The sequence below is a fragment of the Mustelus asterias genome, chromosome 2, assembly GCF_964213995.1.
Source record: "Mustelus asterias chromosome 2, sMusAst1.hap1.1, whole genome shotgun sequence".
Lineage (NCBI taxonomy): Eukaryota > Metazoa > Chordata > Chondrichthyes > Carcharhiniformes > Triakidae > Mustelus > Mustelus asterias.
This window is the reverse complement of record NC_135802.1, coordinates 143,234,982-143,261,906: the sequence shown is the minus strand read 5'-3', so window position 1 is coordinate 143,261,906 and position 26,925 is coordinate 143,234,982. Positions and strand designations below refer to the sequence as shown.

Genomic DNA, 26,925 nt, shown 5'->3' with positions numbered 1-26,925 from the left:
GGGCACTGATATGTCGAGATGCACCTGGAAGACGGCCAAAGGCAGCCTGTGGTAATTGGAAGATGGAGGCCTCCAGCAACCCTGGATCACCACGTGCAGCAGGGAGTGGGTGGGTGGAGCACCAACCACATGGATCTTACTGCCTCAGATTGTCAGCTGCAGTTTAAAGTTTATTTATTAGTGTCACAAATGGCCTTACATTAACACTGCAGTGAAGTTACTGTGAAAATCCCCCAGTCGCCACACTCCGGCACTTGTTCGGGTACACTGAGGGAGAATTTAGCATGGCCAATGTACTTAACCAGCACGTCTTTCGGACTGTAGGAGAAAACCGGAGCACCTGGAGGAAACCCATGAAGACACAGGGAGAATGTGCAAACTCTGCACAGACAGTGACCCAAGGAGGAATCAAACCCGGGTCTCTGGTGCCGTGAGGCAGCAGTGCGAACCACTGTGCCATCTTGCCACCCTGTTGGGTGATGATGGTCTGTGCTGGAGGGAGGATTAGATGGGGAGGAGAGGAATGAAGAGCTGGGGCAGGTGATGAGGCCTAGAGTTGGGTGGGGAGGTTGGGGAAAGAGAGAGATGCTGAGAGAAGATAGGTGGCTGAGAAAAATAGTGTGGGAAGGTGCTGTATGGTCTCCGCCATGTTGGGGTCACTAGGAAAACCCTGATGGTCTTCCAGCATACTCCAGAATGTCGGGCTGGAAAGTGGGGGGCGGGGGGACTTCCCTTCTGGACATTCTTTGACCCCGAGATCAGTGGATCATCTCCTCCTTCGATGGTGAAGAAGTTGATATCTTCGCAAATTTTAAAGACAGCGCCTAAATAATTAGATATGTTCAACAGCCACCTCCACGATATTGGCGCTGCCTGCTCTGAACAGTTCCCATTCCCTTCACCAAGGCCAGCCTGACTGGTCCCAGCATTGCCAGATCCCTGTGTACCTGGTGAGGGTGCATGTCTACTGCTGTGCCAACTTCCTCCAATTGCTATCCCAGTAGTGGCCACTGCTCCCCATGGCACCACTGAGCTGCAGGCCCCTTCTGATTCAGCAGGCGATCCTTGGGGATGGTCCACCATCCTTAATGGGAGAGCTGGCCCAACACCAGCACTGAAATGGCTGCAGAATGTGGCACCAGGTCCTGCTACCCTTCAAAACCCATCCTACCCTGCACCAAGCAGAAGTGAGGAAGGAGGATGCTGAACCAGTCTTAGTGAACAAAGAGGAAAGAAAATTACAGCACAGGAACAGGCCCTTAGGGCCTCCAAGCCCGCACCGACCATGCTGCCCGACTGAACTAAAACCCCCCTACCCTTCTGAGGACCATATCCCCCTATTCCCATCCTATTCATGTGTTTGTCAAGGCGCCGCTAAAAAGTCATTATCGTATCTGCTTCCACTACCTCCCCCGGCAATGAGTTCCAGGCACCCACTACCCTCTGTGTTAAAAACTTAGAAATCTTAGAAACTCTACAGCACAGAGAAAGGCCATTCGGCCCATCGAGTCTGCACCGACCACAATCCCACCCAGACCCTACCCCCATATCTCTACATATTTACCCACTAATCCCTCTAACCTACGCATCCCAGGACACTAAGGGCAATTTTAGCATGGCCAATCAACCTAACCCGCACATCTTTGGACTGTGGGAGGAAACCGGAGCACCCGGAGGAAACCCACGCAGACACGAAGAGAATGTGCAAACTCCACTTGCCTCATACACCTCCTTTAAACCTTACCCCTCGCACTTTAAACCTATGCCCCCAGCATTTGACTCTTCCGCCCTGGGAAAAGGCTTCAGACTATCCATTCCTGTCCATGCCCCTCATAATCTTGTAGACTTCTTTCAGGTAGCCCCTCAACGTCCGTCGTTCCAGTGAGAACAAACCAAGTTTCTCCAACCTCTCCTCATAGCTAATGCTCTCCATACCAGGCAACATCCTGGTAAATCTTTTCTGTACCCTCTCCAAAGCCTCCACATCCTTCTGGTAGTGTGGCGACCAGAATTGAACACGATATTCCAAGTGCGGCCTAACTAAGGTTCTATAAAGCTGCAACATGATTTGCCAATTTTTAAACTCAATGCCCCGGCCGATGAAGGCAAGCATGCTGTATGTCTTCTTGACTACCTTCTCCGCTTGCTTTGCCACTTTCAGTGACCTGTGTACCTGTACACCCAGATCCCTCTGCCTATCAGTACTCTTAAGGGTTCTGTCATTTACTGTATATTTCCTATCTTTATTAGACCTTCCAAAATGCATTAAGTCACATTTGTCTGGATTAAACTCCATCTGCCATCTCTCCACCCAAGTCTCCAACCGATCTATATCCTGCTGTATCCTCTGATGGTCCTCATCGCTATCTGCAAATCCATCAATCTTTGCGTCGTCCACAAGCTTACTAATCAAACCAGTTACATTTTCCTCCAAATCATTTATATATATTACAAACAGCAAAGGTCCCAGCACTGATCCCTGAGGAACGCCACTTGTCACAGCCCTCCATTTAGAAAAGCAGCCTTCCACCGCTATCCTCTGTCTTCTATGACTGAGCTAGTTCTGTATCCACCTTGCCAGCTCACCTCTGATCCCATGCGACTTCACCATCTGCGCCAGTCTGCCATGAGGGACCTTGTCAAAGGCCTTACTGAAGTCCATGTTGACAACATCCACTGCCCTACCCTCATCAATCATCTTCGTCACTTCCTCGAAAATCTCGATCAAGTTAATTAGGCACAACCTCCCCTTCACAAAACTATGTTGCCTCTCACTAATACGTCCAGTTTTTTCCAAATGGGAGTAAATCCTGTCTCGAAGAATCCTCTCCAATAATTTCCCTACCACTGACATAAGGCTCACCGGCCTGTAATTACCTGGATTATTCTTGCTACCCTTCTTAAACAAAGGAACAACATTAGCTATTCTCCAGTCTTCTGGGACCTCCCCTGTCGCCAGTGAGGATACAAAGATTTCTCTCAAGACCCCAGCAATTTCCTCCCTTGCTCTCTCAGTATTCTGGGAGATATACCATCAGGCCCTGGGGACTTGTCTACCTTAATGTTTCTCAAGTACCCCAATAGCTCCTTTTTGATCTCAACATGACTCAAACTATCTACACACCATTTCCCAGACTCATCATCCATAAAGTCCTTCTCTTTGGTGAATACTGATGCAAAGTACTCATTTAATACATCACCCATTTCCCCTGGTTCCATGCATAGATTTCCTCCCCTGTTCTTGAGTGGGCCAACCCTCTCCCTGGCTACCTTCTTACTCTTTATATATGTATAAAAAACCTTGAGGTTTTCCTTAATCCTGCTAGCCAATGACTTTTCATGACCCCTTTAGCCCTCCTTACTCCCTGTTTAAGCTCACTGAATTGTGGTCACTGTTCCCGAACTGCTCCCTTACTGAAACATCGACCACCTGGCCGGGCTCATTCCACAATACCAGATCCAATATGGCCCCTTCCCTAGTTGGACTGTCTACATACTGTTTCAAATAGCCCTCCTGGATACTCCTTACAAACACTGCCCCACCCATGCCCCTAGCACTGAGACCCAGTCAATACAGAGGAAGTTAAAATCTCCCACCACAACAACCCTATTACTTTTACACCTTGCCAAAATCTGCCTACATATCTGTTCCTCTATCTCCCACTGGCTGTGTTGGGCGGCCTATAATAAACCCCCAACATTGTGACTACACCCTTCCTATTCCTGAGTTCTATCTATATTGCCTCACTATATGAGCCCTCCGAGGTATCCTCCCACAGTACAGCTGTGATATTCTCCTTAACCAGTAGTGCAACTCCTCCACCCCTTTTACATTTTACATAGTGACACAAAGAGATTCTCTTGGGTGCATCTAACAATGTTAGTGACAAATAGGAAAATTTTATTTCAATGAGGCATGGGTTGATGCCCCTGGCAAATGGTGCACTTTATTTCCCAACCCACATTGACAGGAGGTAAGGGACTGACATGAGACTCTTGGCTGGCAATACAAGGCAGAGAATGTCTTTGGTTGAGGGCTCCTCAAGATAATTAGATATGTTTGTGGGAATATGTTCATGTATATCTCCTGTGTCAATCAACAGGGTAATGGCTGACACAAGTACAGTTTTGGATGGCACTGTCCTCATTTAATGTGTGCCTGGGTGAGGGCACTGTGGATCTCGCTGACATGCAGGTGGATGCCGGTCTGTCTCCTAGGCACCTCGGAATGGTCATGCGCTGCCAGGCACTCCTCTGGCAATAGATTGAACCAGGCTCGCAATTTTACAGGACCCTTGGGCAAAGCGAACCCTCCTCCCGTGGGTACTGACATCCTGATCCAGGAAAGGCCTGATCCATTTTAAACCTTATAGTCTTGTGGAACTAGAAGAAATGGGAAAGCTTCTCCAGTCTCCATCAAAGTGTCCCCGGAATTCTGCTGATCCAGATTTAATATCACTTTCCCAGCCCCCCCTTCCAAGCACCAGTCTGTGGGTGGCGATGAGCAGAGGGATACGTTTGACTGCCTTTTTCTCACTCCCTTTCATGGAGGTGCTGAGGTCAATAATCACCCCTGGGCTGCTGCTGTGCCTGGAACCAGCTGACTCATCTGTGGAGCTCAGTACAGCACCAGAGATGGTGCATTCACCCACTCGGCTTTTGACGGAGTTCATGAATCAGTTTTAAGCAAACAGACTAATCATCCAGCAAAGTTAACACAACTTCCACCTTGCTGTTGATTGTCCAATTCCTGTGCAATCACAGAATGACTTTCTGTGACTTGCCCCTTTCAGTGTGGTGGTGGTAAGTTTCTCTGATAACATGAGAACGAATGTTCAGTTCCCTGTGACCGCAGGGATAATGGAATGCGTACACTTCATTTTGACAAGAAAATTGTCATGTTGTGTGAAATATAGACATTTTACACAGCTGTAACTGTTCTGAGCTCCTGACTTGCTTCCTTTTCCTTTGCTAATATATTGTTAGAAACGCTGATAATAAAAATGAGAGGGGTTCAGAACCAGTTGTGTATAAGTTGAAAAATGACTTCATTGAAATGGTTCAAAATTGCACTCTTGTAAATACCATTACTGGAAGAATTGAATGTGATAATCAAAAGAAAATTATTTAAATATATATTGTTTGCTATCACAAAAAATCTGCTGAAGGCACTGTTTCTGAGTATGTTTTTCCTGTAAGCAATACCAGTAAAACTGGGTGGCATGGTGGCACAGTGGTTAGCACTGTTGCCTCACAGCGCCAGGGACCCAAGTTCAATTCCGGTCTCGGGTGGCTGTCTGTGTGTGGTTTGCACGTTCTCTGTGTGGGTTTTCTCCGGGTGCTCCGGTTTCCTCCCACACTCCAAAGATGTGCGGGTTAGTTGGATTGGGCATGCTAAATTGCCCCTTGATTTCAGGGGGATTTGCAGGGTAAATATATGGGGTTACAGTGATAGGGCCTGGGTGGGATTGTTGTTGGTGCAGGCTCGATGGGCCAAATGGCCTCCTTCTGCACTGTAGATTCTATGATTTTTTTTGTTTTTACTGGCATTTGCTTCTTAAAACATGCGTTTTTCTTACAGAGCTATCCCTGAAGATGAAAACCAGGACTGGCCACTGCGCTTAAGAGCTCCTCCTCCTCTCATCTCCCCACAGCGTCCTTTGAGGGAGATCTCTCCTCTGTCAAGACCCTTCCTATCTCCTCATGCACTTCAACCAGCCCAAGCACTTAACTACAGCACTAACTACTCTCGAATCAATCATGATGCACTGAAGGACCAGGAAAGACTTCAGAACAATAATCTGAAAAACTATGCTTTCAACAAGAGCGCTGGAGAGCACTTTAACCCGGAACTTACTAAAGCTTGCACTGAGAAAGACCTGAGTGTGATCAAATCTGGAATTCCCGCTTTAAAAGCAGACGCGCTGCCACATTTGAAGGACCAGACTTCTAGTCACCAATCCACAAGAGGTTTCAACGGTGACTTCAAACACCAACTGGCAAATGGTCGCCTTGAGGAGGTGCAGAAAGAATGCCTGGATCTGTCCACCACCTCTGGGGCAACTGACTTGAGTTTGAAAAACAGAAAGAGCTCTCTGGTGCTCCATGCGCCCATACTTCCCAGCGATCATGCCACTGACTACAGTGTGTACAATCAGGAGCATCTGCCCCAGCAACCCATCGTCAGCAAGTTAGATCTGGCGGAAAAGAAACTGAAGGAAGCCAGGAAGAATGGTACGGCATTTCTCTCACGGTGGTACAGTGGGTAACACTGCTGCCTCATAGCGCCAGGGACCCGGGTTCAATTCCAGCCTCTGGTCACACTCTGTGTGGAGTTTGCACATTCTCCCTGTGTCTGCATGGGTTTACTCCAGGTGCTCCGGTTTCCTCCCACAGCCCAAAGAGGTGTGAGTTGGGTTGATTGGCCATGTTAAATTGATCCTAGTGTCAGGGGGATTAGCAGGGTAAATATGCGGGGTTACGGGATTGTGGTCGGTGCTGGCTCGATGGGCCAAGTGGCCTCCTTCTGCACTGTAGGGATTCTAAGCTTGTCCCAAATTTAACCATAACACTCTGTAATTCAGTTTATCCCTCAGCCCGAGTTCTGCAGGTTGGTTCTTGCAAAGGCCTATTAATGTTTGCCATTCCTTCTTCTTTAGTTAGAACAGAAGGCTTGGCCAGGCTATCTTTAATAACATTAATCTTTATCTTACCAGGGCATGGTGATTTTAGTGCAAAACATTTGAAGGGACAGAAAGATAGCACAAATTTTTAAAATGGAAGTGCCCTTCTGTTTAATGCAAACACACTAACCATTCAAGGATTGGTAGAACAATAATGTTGGTTTTTTTATTGAAGATAAGTTTAAAGTTTATGTATTAGTGTTACAAGTAGGGTCACATTAACACTGCAATGAAGTTACTGTGAAAATTCCCTAGTCGCCACACTCCGGCGCCTGTTCAGGTACATTGAGGGAGAATTTCGCATGGCCAATGCATCTAACCAGCACGTCTTTCGGACTGTGGGAGGAAACCGGAGCACCCGGAGGAAACCCACGCAGACACGGGGAGAACATGCAGACTCCGCACAGAGAGTGACCCATCAAACCCGGGTCCTTGGCACTGTGATGCAGCAATGCTAGCCACCATGCTGCCCTAATAAGATAAGATTGTACATACGATCGTAACTGGGAGGCTGGAACACAACTGGTCTGTAGGAACTGCTGTTCTTTTCTGTCTACAGAGTACATGGGATCATACATCATATCCTATCTTGTGGTGGATAGTGATGGACAGCAGATTTAGATATGCCCCCTTAAAGGTGCATAAACACATCCTATTCTTTTCTAAATTAAAAGAATCAAAAACTACTTGCGTGACATCAAAAGGATATGATGTTGTGTTTGAATATGTTATTACACAAAACAATGAATGTTTCAGCCTCTGAAGCATACTGATGGTTAGTTATACACCCAAATTTGCTTATAGTGAACTTGGTTTGAGCTTGCCATATGTTCTCATAATTCTGGTTGCCCGTAGGCCAACATTTTATGGCTGTTCACACCGGCAGGATTTTCCCATCCCGCTGCAGTGATTTGGCTGGTCGCCAAATTCTCCAACTTTGCTGCAGTAGGAGCGTGGCGTGGCCAGTAAGATTGTGCCCGCTGTTTGAGTTGTGTCTTAAACTGTGTTCTATTAGCAGGAAGGTTATTAGGTCTTTCCAGTTGTGGTACTGGTCAGATTTGCCATCTGTTTTGTCACACATACTTGATTTGATTTTAGCTCTCGGCATACGCTGATGATTTCTGCTCGAATTCAGGCACCATGGGTTGAAGGTTGTACTTAATCTTTTAGTCTAAAGTTTAGTTTGGGGAATGTATCACCTACAGTGCCGGTTTTGGGCATCCCCCATCTTCCAAGAGCCCTGAGAGTATCAAGGGCTCTTGGAACAAGAGATGACTGGGGAGGATTGTTTGCGCTTGTCTGCCGAATGCTTATTCCACAGCACAATAAGGTTTGTAGGTTCAGAGAAGGTATATGTATTAGCTGGACCGTATATAACCTGAATGGTGGCAAAGGCTTCCAGTGGTACCACTGTGTAATGTGCCAGTACATTATTTATTGTAATACCTGCTCACTTCATGTATTGATGTTCTGGTCATTGTTATCATCTGGCTGTGTAGCCTGGCTAGTCATTATGTGGATCGTGTTTTTTGACCATGTTTGGAATACTCTCTTGGTTTGTTGGAATGCTGTACCTGCCTGGCCTCTGTTTGTGCCGTTGGACCACCTGTTCTGGCCTTTGCTTTTTACATGCCACAGGGCTTGCAAACATCGTGGAAAGCTGGGCAATTTCTGGGTATGAGACCCTGCCACCTGCATCGCTTACTCGGCTTCCCTGCATTGGCTATCTTGCCAATGGTAAATGAATTACACAGCCAGTAGGCTCTGTTTTCCCAGTAGCATGGGTTCATACTTGTGCCTGCTTTGAAGTGGGGCTTCCACGCTGTAGCCCCTGGGTTGGGCTAAGAGGTCTTTTTGGGAGGGGCAGAAGCCATCACAGTCTTACTGATTATCGATTAGGTTATAAGTAAGTAAGTTTATTAGTGTCACAGGTAGGCTTACATTAACACTGTAATGAAGGTCCCATGAAAATCCCCTAGTCACCACATTCCAGTGCCTGTTCGTGTACACCGAGGGAGAATTTAGCATGGCCAATGCACCTAACCAGCATGTCTTTTGTGGGAGGAAACCAGAGCACCCGGAGGAAACCCAGGCAGATACAGGGAGAACGTGCAGACTCCACACAGACAGTGACCCAAGCCGGGAATTGAGCCCGGGTCCCTGCAGAAACCTTTGCAGCAGGGAGATTCCGACCACTCACTCACCCTTCAATTTTCAGAAGTCTCACCCCTACCCAGTACTTGCTGGTTGAAGTGTAATGTGATGTCCCAGAATGAAAGTAGTATGTGTAGGATTCCTACATTGGCACAGAATCATGTACTCACTTCAAACTATGAGTAGTTGACAATTATTTCACTTCCACACCAGGGCCATGTGTGAAAGGCTTGAATATTGTTCTGTCGAATCTTCAAAAATCGCAGAATCATTCCGGTACAGAAGGGGGGCCATTTGGCCCATTGTATCTGTGCCAGTTCTCCAAATGAGCATCATGATTTAGTGCCATTCCCTTGCCCCTGCACCTCTGGCACCACCACTGCCACCATGCTGCGTTCTTCTGTTTAGCGCAAATTTACTAATCGTACAATAAGGATTGGCAGAACAATAAGGTAGGTTCTTTATTTCAAGATGAGACTTCTTTTTATTCTTTCATGATACTTGGAGTATCACTGCCAAGGCCAGCATTTGTTTCCTATCTATGATTGCCTTCGATCTAAATGGTTTACTATGGCATTTCAGAGTCAACTGCATTGCTGTGCATCTGGAATCACATGTAGGTCTGAACTAAGTAAGGATGGCAGATTTCCGTCCCTAAAGGACATTAATAAACCAACTGATTAACATTCAATTCCAGGTTTTATTAATTGAATTTCAATTCCATCAGCTGCCTTTCTGGGATTTGAACCCATGTCTCCAGAGCATTAATCTGGGCCTCTAAATTACTAGCCCTGTGATATAACCCCTCAACTATCAACATACAATGATATCTAGGAAGCTATTAGAAGGCCTCTGAATTGTTGAATTGCTACTCTGTTCCATCTACAGAGTACATAGGATTATCACATCCTCATAGAATCCCTAAATGCAGAAGGAGGCCATTCGGCCCATCGAGTTTGCACAGACCACAATCCCACCTAGACCCTATTCCCGTAAACCCTCATAATTAGTCTGCTAATCCCCCTGACACTAGTGTTAATTTAGCATAGCCAATCAACTTAACCCACACATCTTTGGACTATGGGAGGAAACCGGAGCACCCGGAGGAAACTCATGCAGACATGGGGAGAAAGTGCAGACTCCACGTAGACAGTGACCCGAGGCTGGAATTGATCCCGGTCCCTGGCACTGTGAGGCAGCAGTGCTAACCACTGTGCCACCGTGCTGCCCATGGTGGATAGTGATAGACCGCATTTTGAAATACGCTCTCTCACAACATCCCCCTCTCCTTAACTTCAAACAGGAAGAATAAAATAAACATCTTGCTTTTATACAGCACCTCAGGATGCCCTGAAGTGTGGAAAGGAACAAATTAACTGCTTTTGAATCACTGTCACCCCTGACTGCTGCATTTGCATACATAACAATTTGCACTGCCGTGTCCCAAAAGCAATGAGATAAATGGACAGTTTGGTGGTCATAGTGATTGAGTGAAAATTCCCTTGCTATACTTCAGTAATGCCATGAGATTCTTTACATCCATCTGAGGAAAGCAGATAGAGCCTCAGTTTAGCATCTCACCTGAAGGATAGAACGTCAGCAGCACAGCACTCACTCAGCGTTGCACTGAAGTGTTAGCCTTGATTATTCAATCAAACCCTGGATCAGGCCTCAGATCCACAACCTGATTTGATTTGATTTGATTTATTATTGTCACATGTATTGGGATTGTGGTGAACCATCGTTGGTTCCCACCAGGTAGTACTGAGCCAGGGTCTGGCCAGTACTATGAGTCTGTATATATGTTACTGTTGGGGTTAGGGTTGGGCTGTTCTACATGTTACTGTTGGGGTTAGGGTTGGGCTGTTCTACCTGTAATATAGTTATTATGGTACATCCCAGTCGGGCTCCGCCTCCTGGGAGAGGTATAAAGGTCACTGCTCTGTCTGGGACCCTTCAGTCTGGGATCGTGTATTATATATGGTAGCTCTATTGTAGTCGTCAATAAAAGCCTTTATTTCCTCGAGCATCTCTAGCCTCGTGAGTTATATCGCGCATCAGGGATACAGTGAATAATATTGTTTCTTGCGCACTATATAGACAAAGCATACTATTCATAGAGTGCATAGGGGAGAAGGAAAGGAGAGGGTGCAGAATATAGTGTTGCCGTTATAGTTAGGGTGTACAGAAAGATCAGCTTAATATAAGGTAGGTCCATTTAAAAGTCTGACAGCAGCAGGAAAGAAACTGTTCTTGAGTCAGTTGGTATGTGTTCTCAGACTTTTGTATCTTTTTCCCAATGGGAAAAGGTGGAAGAGAGTATGTCCGGGATGCGTGGGATCCCTGATTATGCTGGCTGCTTTTCCGAGGCAGCGGGAAGTATAGACAGAGTCAAAGGATGAGAGGTTGGTTTGCGTGATGGACTGGGCTTCATTCACAACCCTTTGTAGTTTCTTGCGGTCTTGGTCAGAGCAGGAGCCACACCAAGTTGTGATACATCCAGAAAGGATGCTTTCTATGGTGCGTCTATAAAGATTGGTGAGAGTCATAGCAGACATGCCGAGTGTGACCCACAACCTTTCAACCTTGCAGGTAAGTAAAAACTTGTCAATCTCAGTGCCACGACCTCTTCCTTGACATCCGTTCATCAGGGAAGTGGATTGGAATTGCCTCCTTCCCACCTCCCCTCATCCTCTCCCACTCGTTTTATACTGGATCTCTGCCCCAGACTCCAGGGATCTTGGCACCATTATGTGTAAGGACATCTGCCCAAAACTGGGCATCTGACTCATGAGTGTGACACACATAGAATCATAGAATCTCTACACTGCAGAAGGAGGCCGTTCGACCCATCAAACCTGCACTGACCACAATCCCACCCAGGTCCTATTCCTGTAACCCCAAATATTTACCCTGCTAATCCTCCTGACACTAGGGTCAATTTAGCATGGCCAATCAACCTAACACGCACATCTTTGAACTGTGGGAGGAAACCAGGGCACCCGGAGGAAACCCATGCAGACACAGGGTGAATGTGCAAACTCCACACAGACAGTGACCCGAGGCCAGAATTGAACCCGGGTCCCTGGCGCTGTGAGGCAGCAGTGCTAACCACTGTGCCACCGTGCCACCCCCATAAATGAACTGTGTCAGAGTAATGTAACAACTGTAATTAATAATGTGAAAAGACCTCCAAACTGCTTATTCTTAATTGAGCACTGTTCATAATTTGATGCAGAGGTATTGTGATCGAGATTGCATGCGTATGACTGAAATTCATGGGTTCTTTTGATGGTGCGCATACTTTTAATGAGGCACTTATTCCTCGGCATTGATTTCCAATCCTCAGGACAGCATTCTGAGCACAGCTCTTCAGATGGCGCGTTCTGCAAAGGAGAGATAAGGAACAGGATACGCAAACTGGCAGAACAACCTCCTCTCAAGTTGGATGACACTCCTCGGGTAGGTGCACCGAAATCTCACTCACCAAACAAACATGTTCCCTGTGTAATGCTTGCTTCACTGCAATTATTTCAGGATGTTTCTTCAGATTCTGACATTAATTGTTTGACTGGATTTTTATATTTTCCTGTCAAGCATTTAAACTGACAAAAATGTAATCTCGTAAAACAAAAAATGTTAATAGCAACCTGTGGTGAACCATTGTTGGTTCCCACCAGGTAGTGCTGAGCCAGGGTCTGGCCAGTACTATGAGTCTGTATATATGTTACTGTTGGGGTTAGGGTTGGGCTGTTCTACATGCTACTGTTGGGGTTAGGGTTGGGCTGTTCTACCTGTAATATAGTTCTTATGGTACATCCCAGTCGGGCTCCGCCTCCTGGGAGAGGTATAAAGGTCACTGCTCTGTCTGGGACCCTTTAGTCTGGGATCGTGTATTATATATGGTAGCTCCATTGTAATAGTCAATAAAAGCCTTTATTTCCTCGAGCATCTCTAGCCTCGTGAGTTATATCACGCATCACAACCCTAAACATTAAAAATGCTGCACAATCTTTAACTGATTTATGCTTTATAAAAGTCAACTATTGGACAATGACCTATCGTGTAATCATTACAAAAGAAAATTGGAGGAAATGGTGACTGTGCACCTATCAAAAGAAAATGGAGTTTTGGGAGCGGCTTGTGTTTTATTTTGTTTCACAGGTGAATAGTTTTATCATACCTGTGCTGGAACAAATGCCTTACCCTCAATATAAACTGTACTTCTGCAAGGCAGAAGTGATTCCACTGGGCTGTCTCAATGATTAGCGTTTATGATATTCTAATGTATTCAAACAGAGTCCCAGAATGGCACAGCAGGAAAAGTGCACCGCCATTGAGGGTGGGAGCAGATTATGTTTATCCACCAACAGGAAATTGACCGCAATCTTTGTCCCTCCACCCGCCACCATGGGCGCTGTGGGCAGGACTGAAAAATCCTGGCAATTGTCCATTCATATGAAAGAAAGGAGAAGGGTTTGCATTTGTATAGAGCCTTTCCACAGCCTGAAGACATCCTGAAGCACTTTTGGAAAAGTTATCCTTCCTATTAGTTACAAAGAGCCGAAAATTTCAGCAGTGATTGAATTGTTATGTTTTATTCATTCACGGGATGTGGGCACCACTGACTACTCATCCCTAATTGCCCTTTGTCTGAGTGCCGTTCAGAAGGCATTTAAGAGCCAACCACATTCCTGTGTGTCTGGAGTCACATGTAGGACCGACCAAATAAGGATGGCAAATTTCCTTCCCAGAAAGGCTTTAGTGAACCAGAAGGGTTTTTACAACAATGGTTTCTAATTCCAGACTTTTATTGAATTCAAATTTCACCATCCCTGGATCTCTAGATTACTAGTCCAGTAGACACTATGCCACACCACCTATCCTCTTGTTACTGGGCTGAAGTATAAGAAAGGACCAACAGGTTCATTCATCAATGTTCACTCTATGTATTCACATGCACACTAGTTAATTTAAAATGGCTTTTGTTCCTTAATATCCAATCACAGAAAATGTTGTTCCTTGGCGCCGTGGGTCTGACCACTCAGAGCAAGAAGGAAGAAGTCAAACGGCAGAAGATGAGGAAGCGGCGTCGGATGCTGAGAGAACGCAGCCCGCCCTCATTTTACTTAGAAAAGAAACGACACACTCCTCTTCCTCTTCCTCCTCCTCCTCCTCGGGTTTATTCTATCACCCACTCTCCAGAAGAACTGAACAGGGCAACTGATTTTGAGGAAAAGAAGCAATTTCTTGCACTCTTCAACTTGAAGCATTTGACCGCAGCACAGAGAAAAGGTGGGTAAACACTCTGGAAGTGACCTCCCATCCTCTGCAAATGTGAATTAGTAATCCATGTCAGACCAGATTGAACAATAAATGGAAAGCACAATAAGGAGTATTTCTTCACAACCTTTGTGGGTGATCTCTGAGTAATTGTGGGATAAGCGCAGGGAGGGGATAATGTCACTTTTCCTGAACCACCTTTTTCCCCACTACTGGCACAGAAAATCCCAACCAATGTTTATTCTATCCCAAAATAGGATGAGCAGAAACTTTTGGCATAATTGGCATTCAAAAAATAGCTGAATATCATAAACAATTATGCCTCCCCCCCCCCCCCCCCCCCCCCCCACGACTGACCAGGGAAGCACCACCAAACCCTTAGCAAAGAGGGGCATTCCCCCCCCCCCACCCACAACTAACAGGTAGCTCCACCCCCCCACACACCACATAGACATGAGAGTAACCCGGCCCCCACTCAGCACCCCCTTCCCCCATCAGACCACTCAGCTCTCCTCAGAACCTACTCAGTCCTCTTTCGGGCCATGCACCTTGGCACTACCCACAATACACTGCCCCCCCCCGGCACTGGCACCCTGGTCTGGTTTCTTGAGCCTTGAGGGGACTCGAGAAGGTAGGTCTATTGTTCACAGGCCTGCCTGAAATCACCATGCCATGGGTGGTCTACAGATCTGCCAGGGTTAGAAGGGGCTGTCCAACCACAACACATCCATCCCGGTGGAAAGTGGCGAGGTCGCCCCCTTGCCCCCAGCCCGAGCCTACCCAACCCCCAGGACCCTTGAGTGTCCTGTCCTCTACAGCCATGCAGAAGCAGAGGGGCAAATGGCCACTGGACCTATCTCCTCAAGCCCCCTTGGGGCCCAAGGTGCCAGGCCAGGGTGTTAGTGTTGGGGGCAGTGCACTGTTGGCACTGCCAAGGCCTGTGACCTGAAGGGGGGGGGGCTGAGCGGGGAATCTGAGAGGGAAAGGGGACTGAGAGGAGGTCCAGCAGAGTGGGTTCGGTGAATCTTGAGAGCCCTCATGACCATTGGACCAATTTTCGGCCGATGCCCCATTTAACAGGGCATTGGGATTCCCACCTCTCCCACTGAAGAGGTCGGAAAATGGGGTTCCTTATCTCAGGATGAACAATCCACCCTCATAGTTCTGGGGTGTAAGGAAACGGTACAAATTCTCCACTGTGCATAACTGATCTCTCCTATCAATAGTAAACCACCAAACTGACAGATAATAAACTTTCATCTTTCCTTCTTCAGTTGAAACCAACCAACCAATACTGCATGTTTCACATGAAGGTGAAATGCAACACAGGATATAGGGGTGCACCAGACCAATGCAGTTACAGAGTGCATTGACACTGCCACAATTGCAGAAATGGACTGAATGGACAGAAGAAAATTGAAAGCGAAAGGGGGGAACTATAAAGTAGAAGAAAGAAAGGAGGGAAGAACAAGAGAGAAAGAGTCACACAGACGTGAAGGAGGAGAGAAACAAATGGAATTACTGGGAAAAAATAGAAGGAGGCAGGGTAATAATGGGTGGAGAAAGGGAGAAGGACTGTCGTGCATCAAATATAAACGGCATAGTCAAAGGATTCCAAGTTACATAAAATACATTGGGGCAATGTAGCACTTAGTCATGACACTGCCAAATTCAAAAGCAATTTAATCATCCAAGATTCGCTTCATACTTCTCTCATAAGAATGCGACACTTTAATGCTCAAACAAATGTCTCACCTCAGTGAAAATGTTTCTGCTTTGTTTTCCTCTTTATTAATCAAAAATGTAGTAAAGTTGAACCGTTACATTACAGATATTGAAGAGACTTTGTTGAAGCTCCTAAGTAAAAGTGGGAAAAAATGCACTCCTCAGCCAGATCCACAAGCTTCCGAATCAGCTCAACCCACCGAGGACCCAACCCTGTGCTCAGGTGGGAATCATCCGTTTGTTTGAGCAAGCAATCAGGCAAACTAATAGAATGTTATCATTTACCACGAGGAGAATTCATCACAAGAGTAGGGAGGTTATGTTCCAGTTGTACAGGACACAAGTGAGACCACATCTGGAGTACTGTGTGCAGTATTGGTCTCCTTATTTAAGGAAGGATGTAAATGTATTGGAGCAGGTCAGAGAAGGTTTACTGAATAATGTCGGGAATGGCCAAATTGTCTTAGGTGGAAAGGTTGGACAGGCTAGGCTTGTTTCCTAACTCGAAAAGTCGGCTCTATTCTCTCTCCCCAGATGTTGTCAGACCTGCTGAGATTTTCCAGCATTTTCAGAGAATCATAGAATCCTTACAGTGTAGAAGGAGGCCATTCGGCCCATCCAGCCTGCACTGACCACAATCTCACCCAGGTCCTATTCCCGTCACCCCACCTATTTACCCTGCTAATCCCCCTGACACGAGGGCCAATTTAGCGTGGCCAATCAACCTAACCCACACATCTTTGGACTGTGGGAGGAAACCGGAGCACCCGGAGAAAACCCATGCAGACACAGGGAGAGAGTGCAAACTCCACACAGACAGAGGAGTTCCCAAGTAGGAATTGAACCCCCCCGGGTCCCTGGCGCTGTGAGGCAGCAGTGCTAACCACTGTGCCACCGTGCTGCCCCAGTTTCAGGCTATACCAGAAACATTAACCTCCCTTTACCTTTAACAGCAGCTGCCAGCACGTTCTGTCATTTTGCCCTGTGTGGGCTGATGGTGGAGCAGAGAGGGGTGCCCCTCTTTCTTTGGCCTTCTGAGCCCTTAAGAGGACCTCCCCCCACAAACCGTAACCTCCCCCCCCCCACGCACACACACAGACAAAACCCTACCCGGGTTTGTTTCCTTCCCCCATGGCCACCCAAACCACTGTCCACTTGCCCAAACCCCCGTCAACCCCAGACACTTAAAAAGATTTATCGCAGGTCATCACCCAGGTGCAGTACCGACAGTGGCCACTGCTGGTGCTACCTATACATTGGAACCGCCAGCCTCTAATTGGCCCGCAAATCTCTGAGGCAGGACTGTCCATGAAGGGCCGAACTCCTGCCTCCAGCCTTTAAATGACCAGTTGGTCATTAAATCACTGTGGGGCAGCCATTCTTTCACTGGGCAGATCCCCCCCACCCCTCCGGACCTATTGCGCCCCCCTCCCCCCCCCCCCCCCCCCCCGCAGAATTCACTCCCAGGCCTAGGGCCCCACCCAGCGCCCTCCCGGGCAATCCTGGGTGCTCCTCTGATTTGGAAACCAAGCCTGGCAATTCAGCTGGCTTCCAGGCAGGGAATCTATTGATGGTGACATCAGACATTTAATTAAAATTTTAAGTTTATTTATTAGTGTCACAAGCAGGCTTACATTAACACTGCAATGAAGTTACTGTGAAAATCCCCTAGCCGCCACACTCCGGTGCCTGTTTGGGTACACTGAGGGAGAATTTGGCGTGGCCAACGCATCTAACCAGCACGTCTTTCGGAATGTGGGAGGAAACCGGAGCACCCGGAGGAAACCCTTGCAGACATGGGGCGAACGTACAGACAGTGGCCCAAGCCAGAAATCGAACCCAGATCCCTGGCGCTGTGAGGCAGCAGTGCTAACCATTGTGCCACCGTGCCACCCCTCCCCTCATTCAGTTCCTGCTGAAGGAGATTAATGGCAGAAAGAGATTGGTGAGAGTTGCTGATTTCTTCCTTGTCCTCAGGTGTCTAGTGCCAGTGTTGGGGGAATGTGACGGGGGGCTGAGCAGCGAGGGACAGACCTAATGTTGTTGATTTTTCCATCGTTTTAATTGGGTGATCTGACCAGCCGAGAGGAAGCCAGCTAGAAGTTGCCGCCAATTACAGTCATCTCTCCCTGGGCCTGTGTAAACATTATTGCCTTATTATTGATGAGTGGGTTTAAATTATTCTTCGAATCTGGTGTCCCTACCTCAGCGAGACACGTCCCCAGCTGTGCATGTTAAACCTGATTTTGTTTCTGTAATCGCTGAAGTTTGGGGAATTTTTGTGACGAGATGCAGGAATTCTGAAGCAACCCGGGACCAAAATGCAGACTTTTCGCGAGGGGGGCATAAAATACACGCGGACCTTGATCATCCTTAAAGGCTTTTATTGTCAGCCTCTAGCAAAAGGTTTGTCACGATGGCTGAGCTGACCCCTGCAAGCAAACGTGCCAGATTTTATGTCAGGTCTGCTTTAGACTCAGCTGTTCAATCGAGTATTCAATGCAAGGCGACCATCCCCCAGACAATACTCTCGACAGAAGATGTGAGTAATGCTGCTGTCAGGATATTTACACCAAGGAACCTGAGCGCTCATAGAGACATCAGGAATCGAACAGATGATGTGTTCTTATTTTTGCAGATGCTCCTGGCGTGACAGGTGTGGCTGACGTCAGCCGTCCCCCGGCGATTCCACCTGACAGCAATCCAAGCGCCGGCTCTCGGGAGGACCTGCCTGCCCAGCCTCAGGCGGAGCCGGGCAGGCCACCGCTGACACCAGAAGCATCGGAGACGGTGTCAAAGGATCACGCAAGCAGCGTAAATGAGAACAAATCTGACAAGCTGGGAGCAGCAGATCCTGTCGGCGCCTCCAGTGACGAGGCTAAACCGCGTGGGATGGTAACTGACACCGATGGAAAAATCAAACTGCTGGATGAGTTTTTGCAGAAGTTCCGCGCGTCTGTGTGGCAGAGCACGAGAAAACTGGCTCCCGATCAGCCCACAGGTAACGCAGCCAGTCAAGATGAGCAGTCCTCCTTATGAATATCATTTGTAAGGTCTATCATTTGTGCCCCCCACATTTTCTTTCCTCCTGCCACCTGGCATCCTCCTGGCAAATGGTGCGACTGGCACCAGTCCCTCTCTACAATCACGGGAATGCAATTCAGTTGCGCTGGGTCAGACAGCGTCATTCTTTTGTTGAGCAATAAAACTAATTTGCTGCATGCATGCCATTCAGCAGCAAGCTCGAGAGTTTCCACACTTATCGTATTAAAATTGTGAGATCTGCATTAGAAATCCTGGAGATAGTGAAAATGCCACTTTATCAGCTAGGACCAACCACAAACTGTCTGTGGGCTGACAATGTATTTATTAACTCTTAAGTTAAATTTAACACCATCATATTAATATTTAAATTCTAATTTGTGTCATGCATTATTAATTCCGTATCGTCCCAGGCACAGACAATGGGCAGCGTTTAATGGCCACACCATGTAACGGCTGGTAAGCCAGCGACAATGCCCCCACAGCCATTTCCAGGAGCCTCAATGGGATTAAATCCCAATTCGGCATTCAGGCATTAGCCGCACCTTTAGAGGTAAAGGTCCATCCCCAGGAGCTGGTGGATAGTCAGTGGGTTGGCAGCTCTTGAGTCCCGGGAACAATGGCCACACACTGCATTCAGGAGACCAGAGCAGCGCTGAAGGCCCAGGTGAAATGTAGGTGGGGTGGCTTCGCCAGGGCCAGACAGGGAGACTAAGGGTACCAGGAAACTTATTTTAACTGAGCATGTGTATCAGCCTCTAGAAAAAGACATAAAATAATGCACCATGTGATGTACATATCGGGCAAGTCCCATGTATGTTCACTGAACAATAATGAGTTGATTAATTTCTTGGAGGCACTAGATAGGCCAATAAAATTAGCCTCAGCAATTACTTACATTTATGCAGCACTCCTAATGTAATAAAAAGTTCCAAATTGATCGCGGAAACATTATTAAACAAAATATGGCACCGAGCCGCACCAGATAGTATCAGAGATGTTGACCAAAGTCTTGGTTAAAGAGATAGATTTTAAGGGACTCCCAGAGCTTAGGACCTTGGTAGCTGAAGACACAGCCGCCAATGCTAGACCAATTAAAACTGGGGTGCTCAAGAGGCCAGAATTGGAGGAGCATAGAAGGTAGTGGTGCTGGGGAAGATTACTAGGGAGAGGCGAGGCCATGGAAGGATTTGAAAACACCAATGAGAATTTTAAAGTTGTGGCATTGATTAAACGGGAGACAATGGAACACAGAGGTTGTTGGTGAATGTGACTTGGTGCGAGTTAAGACTGTGACAACAGAGTTTTGGGTGACCTAAAGTTTTTGCAGGTTAGAACATGGGGGCCAGCCAGGAGGAATATGTTGGACCAGTCAAGACTTCAGGTAACAAAGGCGAGGATGGGGATTTCAAAAGGAGATGAGCTGAGACAGGACAGAGTTTGGCGATGTTGAAGAGGTGGAAACCATCCTGAGACTAAAATGAGGAACATGCTAAAGCACTTGTGTAAATGAGAAAGGCTAGTGCCCGACTTGATTGTGTAGCCTCCCACTTTTAAATAGTTCACCAACATTCACTACCTCAACCATGAGGAATGCCATAGAGACAGTCACCACAAGACTATCAGTGTCCAATACCCCAGTATCAGAGGAGGCAGAGAATAGGGAGCAAGTAACAATGATAGTTGCAATGGCACTTGTTCCTATTTCTGCCTTGTCGCTGTGGTGCAGTAATGAAGTTTTGCTCTTCTACCAGTGAGGGAATTCAAGCACTGTGCTGTGCTTTACTAATGGGGTGCGGATTTGTCAATGACCGTCACAGGGTATTGTAAAAGGGTTTCACATTATCAGTGGTTTGCGTGCAGCCTCTTCCTTTTCTCTCAATCCAGAATGTACCGCCCCTGGTTAGTTCCTGGGAATTGCAAATTATACTTGGGGCCGTAAAACAGAGCTGAAGCAGCAGCGTGTAACAAATTCCTGTGTGGGAAAAGTTTGACCCGATGCAATCAGTACAAAAGGCTCTTTGGGACCAACACTGCAGTTATAACAAGTTATTCGCTTTACAGTTAAAATTTGTGTGCACTTGGTTCTAATTGATGTTTTGGATACAATTAGGAATCATTGCATTTAGGTTATTTTGTTAAGGATGGTAAGACCCAATATTCATATGCTTGGCATCATGCTGTCAGCCTAGAGTACAGATTAGATAAAAGGTAAAGTTGCCATGGTCCCAGATGACCATAGGCTGCTCTCCCCTTTGAGGGGGAGAGCTGACTGGTGGTGACGTAACCCGAGGATCATCACTCCTGAGGCAAAGGGCAAGGTTGAGAAGGCGGGGCCTTCATGAGCAACCTCAGCCAGAATGGGAATTGAACCTGTTGGCATTGCTCTGAATCACTAACTGTCTGGCCAACCAGCCCCCGGTACAGAACTCTGGTAATGACTATTTACCACCACAACCACAACATTTAGTCCAATGGTTTATCCCTGAACCTAACGCAAGAAAGGGAAAGGTGGTAAAAAGCAGTATCTAATTTGGATTGTTCTCCTCTGCTTGAAAATGGCTACATGGTTCTATATGGTTCTAGGCAGAAACAAGCTTCAGTGGGCATTACATTTACACATTGTTCAACCAATGAAGTCATTTTGACATATTGGATGGGATTTTCCGGCCAAGCTCACCCCGAAACCGGAAAATCCCAAGGTCAACGGATCTTTGCATGGCCCACACCCCTGCCCACTATGATTCCCGTGGTGGGTGAGATGGGGAAATTCCCCCCCTTATTGTAATTCAATAGGACCCTGTTGTCAGAAAGCACTGATATTTTGCAAAACATAGGAGTCCATTTGTTACATTCCACGTCCGGTAGAAAATAACTGAATTTGTGCAGGTTTTATACAATTGCATGATGTGATGGAAGTTATATAGTGGGTGGCACGATGGCACAGTGGTTAGCACTGCTGCCTCACAGCGCCAGGGACCCAGCCTCGGGTCAATACCCAATGGCATGTGCACATTCTCCCCATGTCTGCGTGGGTTTCCTCCTACAGTCCAAAGATGTGCGGGTTAGGTTGATTGGCCATGCGAAATTAACTTTAGCATCAGGGGAATTAGCTAGGGTTACGGGAATAGGGCCTGGATGGGATTGTGGTCGGTGCAGACTCAGTGGGCCGAATGGCCGCCTCCTGTAGAGATTCTATAATTCTATGATTCCATATGTTAACTTAGTGAGAAATAGGAAGCAGTTTGAAGTTAACAGTCACATTAAACTGATGACATAAGAGTGTTTCCCTGTTACTAACTGATAACTTTAAATTCAGACTTTACATTTTGCATTTGTGGGCGTTTTGGGATCTACAGAGGATAGCTGCATGACAAATACATACCTCAGATCCTTTCCTTTGCCAAATATGCTGTCTGCAAAGTACAATAGTGTTGTAACTGATAGCCACAGTGCATGTATCTGTTAGCTGAAATATCAGTTTGTTCATTAACTTTTCAGCGGGTGACTGGCAGAGTGACCTGCGTTGCAGCTCACCAGCTCAGAGTTCATCGCCGTGTGATGTACCAAAACAGCAAGTGCTGGGGAGATTGGATCAGAGCAGACAGGTTAGCCCCCAGGCTGAGGAATTCGACAGTCAGGATGAAATGGATCAGAGACCAAAATGGCAGGGAGTGACAGGTGTCCTCGAAGCCTACCAAGAATACATGGAAGGTAAGGATAAATGAAGAATCTAACTGAACTAAATTTGAAGACCACTGTGGAGATAACTGCAACATCTACAGGGCTGTCTTTTTTTTTAATTCAAGTAGTGCATTTTTTCTAGAAATCATAGCACATTAAAATCAATTGGATCAGTTTTAGTTCACTCCACTCGACATAAACAGGTGCCTGAGAAAGGCAGTGGGTCAGTTCAGCAGTACTGCATCTTAGATAGGGGTCCTGAGATGGGTGACCAGAGTGTCTGCCTGTTCCAGATGGGTGTCCATTTATAAAATGGAAATTTGTGCCCACCGATTATAACTTTGGAGCGCAAGAGCTACACATAGGTGGGGTGTATGCACCACATATGCTGTGTCTATTGCTAATAGGCATTGACCTAACCGGAGCTGCTTTAACGAGCAGCTGAAGGTCGCTCAGATAAACAGTTTAAGAAAAGTTTAGTATTTAGATTGCCCCTCCTGCTGTCCAAGACTCCTCTTCTCCACAACTCCTCCCCTTCCAGGTTCCAGCTTTCAGCAGGGTCAGCCTGCGAGCCGGTTAATTTTCCACTTTGCCACAGCCAGTGAGGTGTAACCAGGCAGTCACTTGGCACCCATTGTTCACTGGAAGGATGGTAATGAGGCTTGGGCCTCAAAATGGCTGGGCCCTCAGGCTGGCAACAACATGGAGGTGAGCTCCAGTTAACGGACGCCCAGTTCTTGCCTAAAATGACTGGCTCCTGTGGGAGTTTACAGCACATTCTGCCCTTCACACCTGCATTACCTCTCTGTTAACAAGTTAACAATTTAGTCCACATTTCCTTGTATGCAGTTGTTCTTTCTCAGATATTTTCCCACTCCTTCCTTAAAGCCTATTATGGATCCTACTCCACCATGGGGTAGAATCCTTTGCCCTCCCCCACGGTGAGTTTGGTAGCAGAGTGGGTGGGGGTGCATTTAAACAGGTGCGGGCCCCACCACCCATTTTTTTGTTAATTTATGGGATGTGGGCATTGCTAGCTGGACCAACATTTATCACCCATCCCTGATAACCATAAGAGTCAACCACATTGCTATGGATCCAGAGTCACATGTAGGCCAGACCAGGTAAGGACAACAGATTTCTTTCCCTAAAGGACATAAGTGAACCAGATGGGTTTTTACAACAATCAACAATGGTTTTTAATTCCAGACTTTTATTGAATTCAAGTTTCACCCTCTGTCATGGTGGGATTGGAACCCAGATCCCCAAAGCATTAAGCTGGGTTTCTGGAATACTAGTCCAGTGACAAACCACTATGCCACCGCTTCCTGCTTCCACCCCAACTAAGTCTGCGGCAGGAAGGGCTGTGGATGTCAATGTCCACTGAAGGGCCTCATCCCACCAGCTGTAGTGTTAACCCAGTAACGGGCAGGGACTTGGAACCCGGGGAGCAGGTCAATCAAACACTGTCGATTTTGTTCTTGGCCTCCTGGGATCATAGAAAGATCATAGAAACCCTACAGTACAGAAAGAGGCCATTCGGCCCATCGAGTCTGCACCGACACAATCCCACCCAGGCCCTACCCCCATATCCCTACATATTTTACCCGCTAATCCCTCTAATCTACGCATCCCAGGACACTAAGGGGCAATTTTAGCCTGGCCAATCAACCTAACCCGCACATCTTTGGACTGTGGGAGGAAACCGGAGCACCCGGAGGAAACCCACGCAGACACGAGGAGAATATGCAAACTCCACACAGACAGTGACCCAAGCCGGGAATCGAACCCAGGTCCCTGGAGCTGTGAAGCAGCAGTGCGAACCACTGTGCTACCGTGCCGCGGGATGTGGAGGTAGGAGGTAGGGGGGGGTGCTTGTTTAAAGGCGCTAAGTGCCTGATACAGGGACCTGTAATCAGGAAGGCATGGGCATGCTGAGAGGCTCCCTCTTATCCTTGCTGCTAACACCCGTCCCCACCCCTGCCCCACAACCCCCATAACAGGAACCCTCTCAAGCCATCGCTCACCTTTGTGCCTGCTTCCATCTACGACCCCAGGCCATAAGTTGCTGTCAGAACCTTCCCAGCGGCACTGCTGCTCATTAACGCTGCAACCTCTGATTGGCCCACATCTCTCAGCTGGCAGGACCTCCACCCTATGGTCCTTGACCCCGGGGCTCTCGCCAGTTCTTCATCTGGTGGCCAAGACCCCTGTCACCTCCACAGGATTTAGCCCACTGTTGCTGGTCGGGTATTCCATGTCCGTGTGGAAATATTTTCTAATATCTCCTTTTGTTCTTTTGTTCAGGATTACTCACTATTTTCAAGAGTTTTTTTTCAGCCTGACACATTAGAACCAATTCTTTGTCAGATCTTGGAGCAGGGTTGAAAGCACAATTTTGTATATTTAGAAATAAAGCACATTAACAATAGTTAAAGAACATGCTTTTGATGATATCTTACCTGATTTCAACTAACCTGTGCTGACAAATTGAGATTTTAAAATATATGTAATGCTTAAGGTGTTGTTTTACATAGACCATGTGAAAGTTTGAAGTACTTTCACACTGTTCATTGTAGTTTTATCTCCTGCATTGATTCCTGCTGGGATCGAAGCATTGATTCCTGATGGAATACAAACATTGACTCCTACTGGTATCCCAAGTATTGGCTCCTGCTGGGATCCAAGTATTGATTCTTGCTAGGATCCAAGTATTAACTCATGCAGGGATCCAGGTATTGATTCCCGATGGGATAAAAGCATTAATTCCTGCTGGGATCCAAGTATTGACTCGTGCAGGGATCCAGGTATTGATTCCTGATGGGATAGAAGCATTGATTCCTGCTGGTATCCAAGTATTGGCTCGTGCTGGGATCTAAGGATTATAGGTTCATAAGTTCATAAGATACAGAAGCAGAATTAGACCATTCAGCCCATCGAATCTGCTCTGCCATTCGACCATGGCTGATATGCTCCTCATCCACATTTTCCTGCCTTCTCCCCATTACCCTTCAACCCATTATCAATTAAAAATCTGTCTAACTCCTCCTTAAATTTACTCACTGTCCCAGCATCCACCACATTTTGGGGAGCGAATTCCACAGATTCACAACCCTTTGGAAGAAGTAGTTTCTCCTCAACTCTGTTTTAAATTTGCTGCCCCTTATCCTAAGACTATGACATCTCGTCCTAGAATGTCCCACCAACGGAAGCACCCGCTCCACGTCCATGTTATCCATACCTTTTATCATTTTGTAAACCTCAATTTGATCTCCCCTCATTCTTCTAAATTCTGGACAGTACAGGCTTAAACTGTTTAATCTCTCTTCATTCGACAAACGCCTCATCTCTGGAATCAATCTAGTGAACCTCCTCTGAACTGCCTCCAATGTCACTACATCATTCCTCAAATAAAGGGACCAAAACTGTGCACAACACTCCAGGTGCAGCCTCACCAATGCCTTGTATAGTTGCAACAATACTTCCTTCCTTTATATTCTATTCCTTTAGCTATAAATGCCAACATTCCATTCGCTTTCTTTACGGCGGGGGGGTAAACGGGATGGAACGGAGAAGAGGGCCTGGGTGGGAAGCTCTTTCAGAGAGTCAGTGCAGACTCGATGGGTCGGACAGCCTCTTTCGGCAGTGTAGAGATTCTATGCGGGGAATTTTACCATTTTGAGTCTAAGTGCCGGATCTGGGCATCAAACAGATCCGAGCCTGGAATCCTCTTTGCAGCGCGCCCATATGCGTTTTGCCGGCTTCTGGCACCATCACTGGTTCACTACCAGCCACAGCCATCTCTCCCGCTCTCTCGCACCTGCAGGGAAGAGTAATCTGTGGCTGGTAGTGAACCAGTGATGGTGCCAGGAGGGATCGGCCGCAGACAGGCAGCGGAACCCCCCCCGACCAGAGGATGAGACGTCACACCCCCTCCCCCCCCCCCACCAGAGAGGAGACATCACACCCCCTCTCCACTACCCCCCCCAGGGGAGGATCGGTCACACCTCCTCGTCCCACCCCCCCCCCCCCCCCCCCCCCCCCGGCCCCCCATCTCCTCCTCCCACCCATCCCCCAGGGGATGAGACATCACACCCCCTCCCCTCCCACCCACCCCTCCCCCAGGGGATGAGACGTCACACCCCTTCTCCCCCGCCCCCCGCCCCCCCCGGCCCAGGGGATGAGACGTCACACCCCCTCTCCTCCTCCCGCTCCCTCCCGCCCCGACCGGAGGATGACCTGGGTCAGAGAGCCGTTGCAGTCTCTGACCCCACTCTTTGGAAGCTGCAGCGGCGACTTCAGACTTTTATTTTGCAGGTCGGTAACAGCACGGACGCGGATCAGGCCAGAAGAC

General features: G+C 47.3%; 1 protein-coding gene across 1 annotated transcript in view; it reads left to right on the top strand.

Annotated features, from left to right (window-relative positions):
• LOC144511904 (genetic suppressor element 1-like) overlaps positions 1–26,925 on the top strand; it is a 289,811-nt gene that overhangs the window by 254,298 nt on the left and 8,588 nt on the right. The window contains exons 9-14 of the mRNA XM_078242351.1: positions 5,582–6,234; positions 12,187–12,299; positions 13,847–14,132; positions 15,952–16,068; positions 18,484–18,846; positions 22,389–22,601. Coding sequence (XP_078098477.1) covers positions 5,582–6,234; positions 12,187–12,299; positions 13,847–14,132; positions 15,952–16,068; positions 18,484–18,846; positions 22,389–22,601 — 1,745 coding nt within the window. The remainder of the gene's footprint in view (positions 1–5,581; positions 6,235–12,186; positions 12,300–13,846; positions 14,133–15,951; positions 16,069–18,483; positions 18,847–22,388; positions 22,602–26,925) is intronic.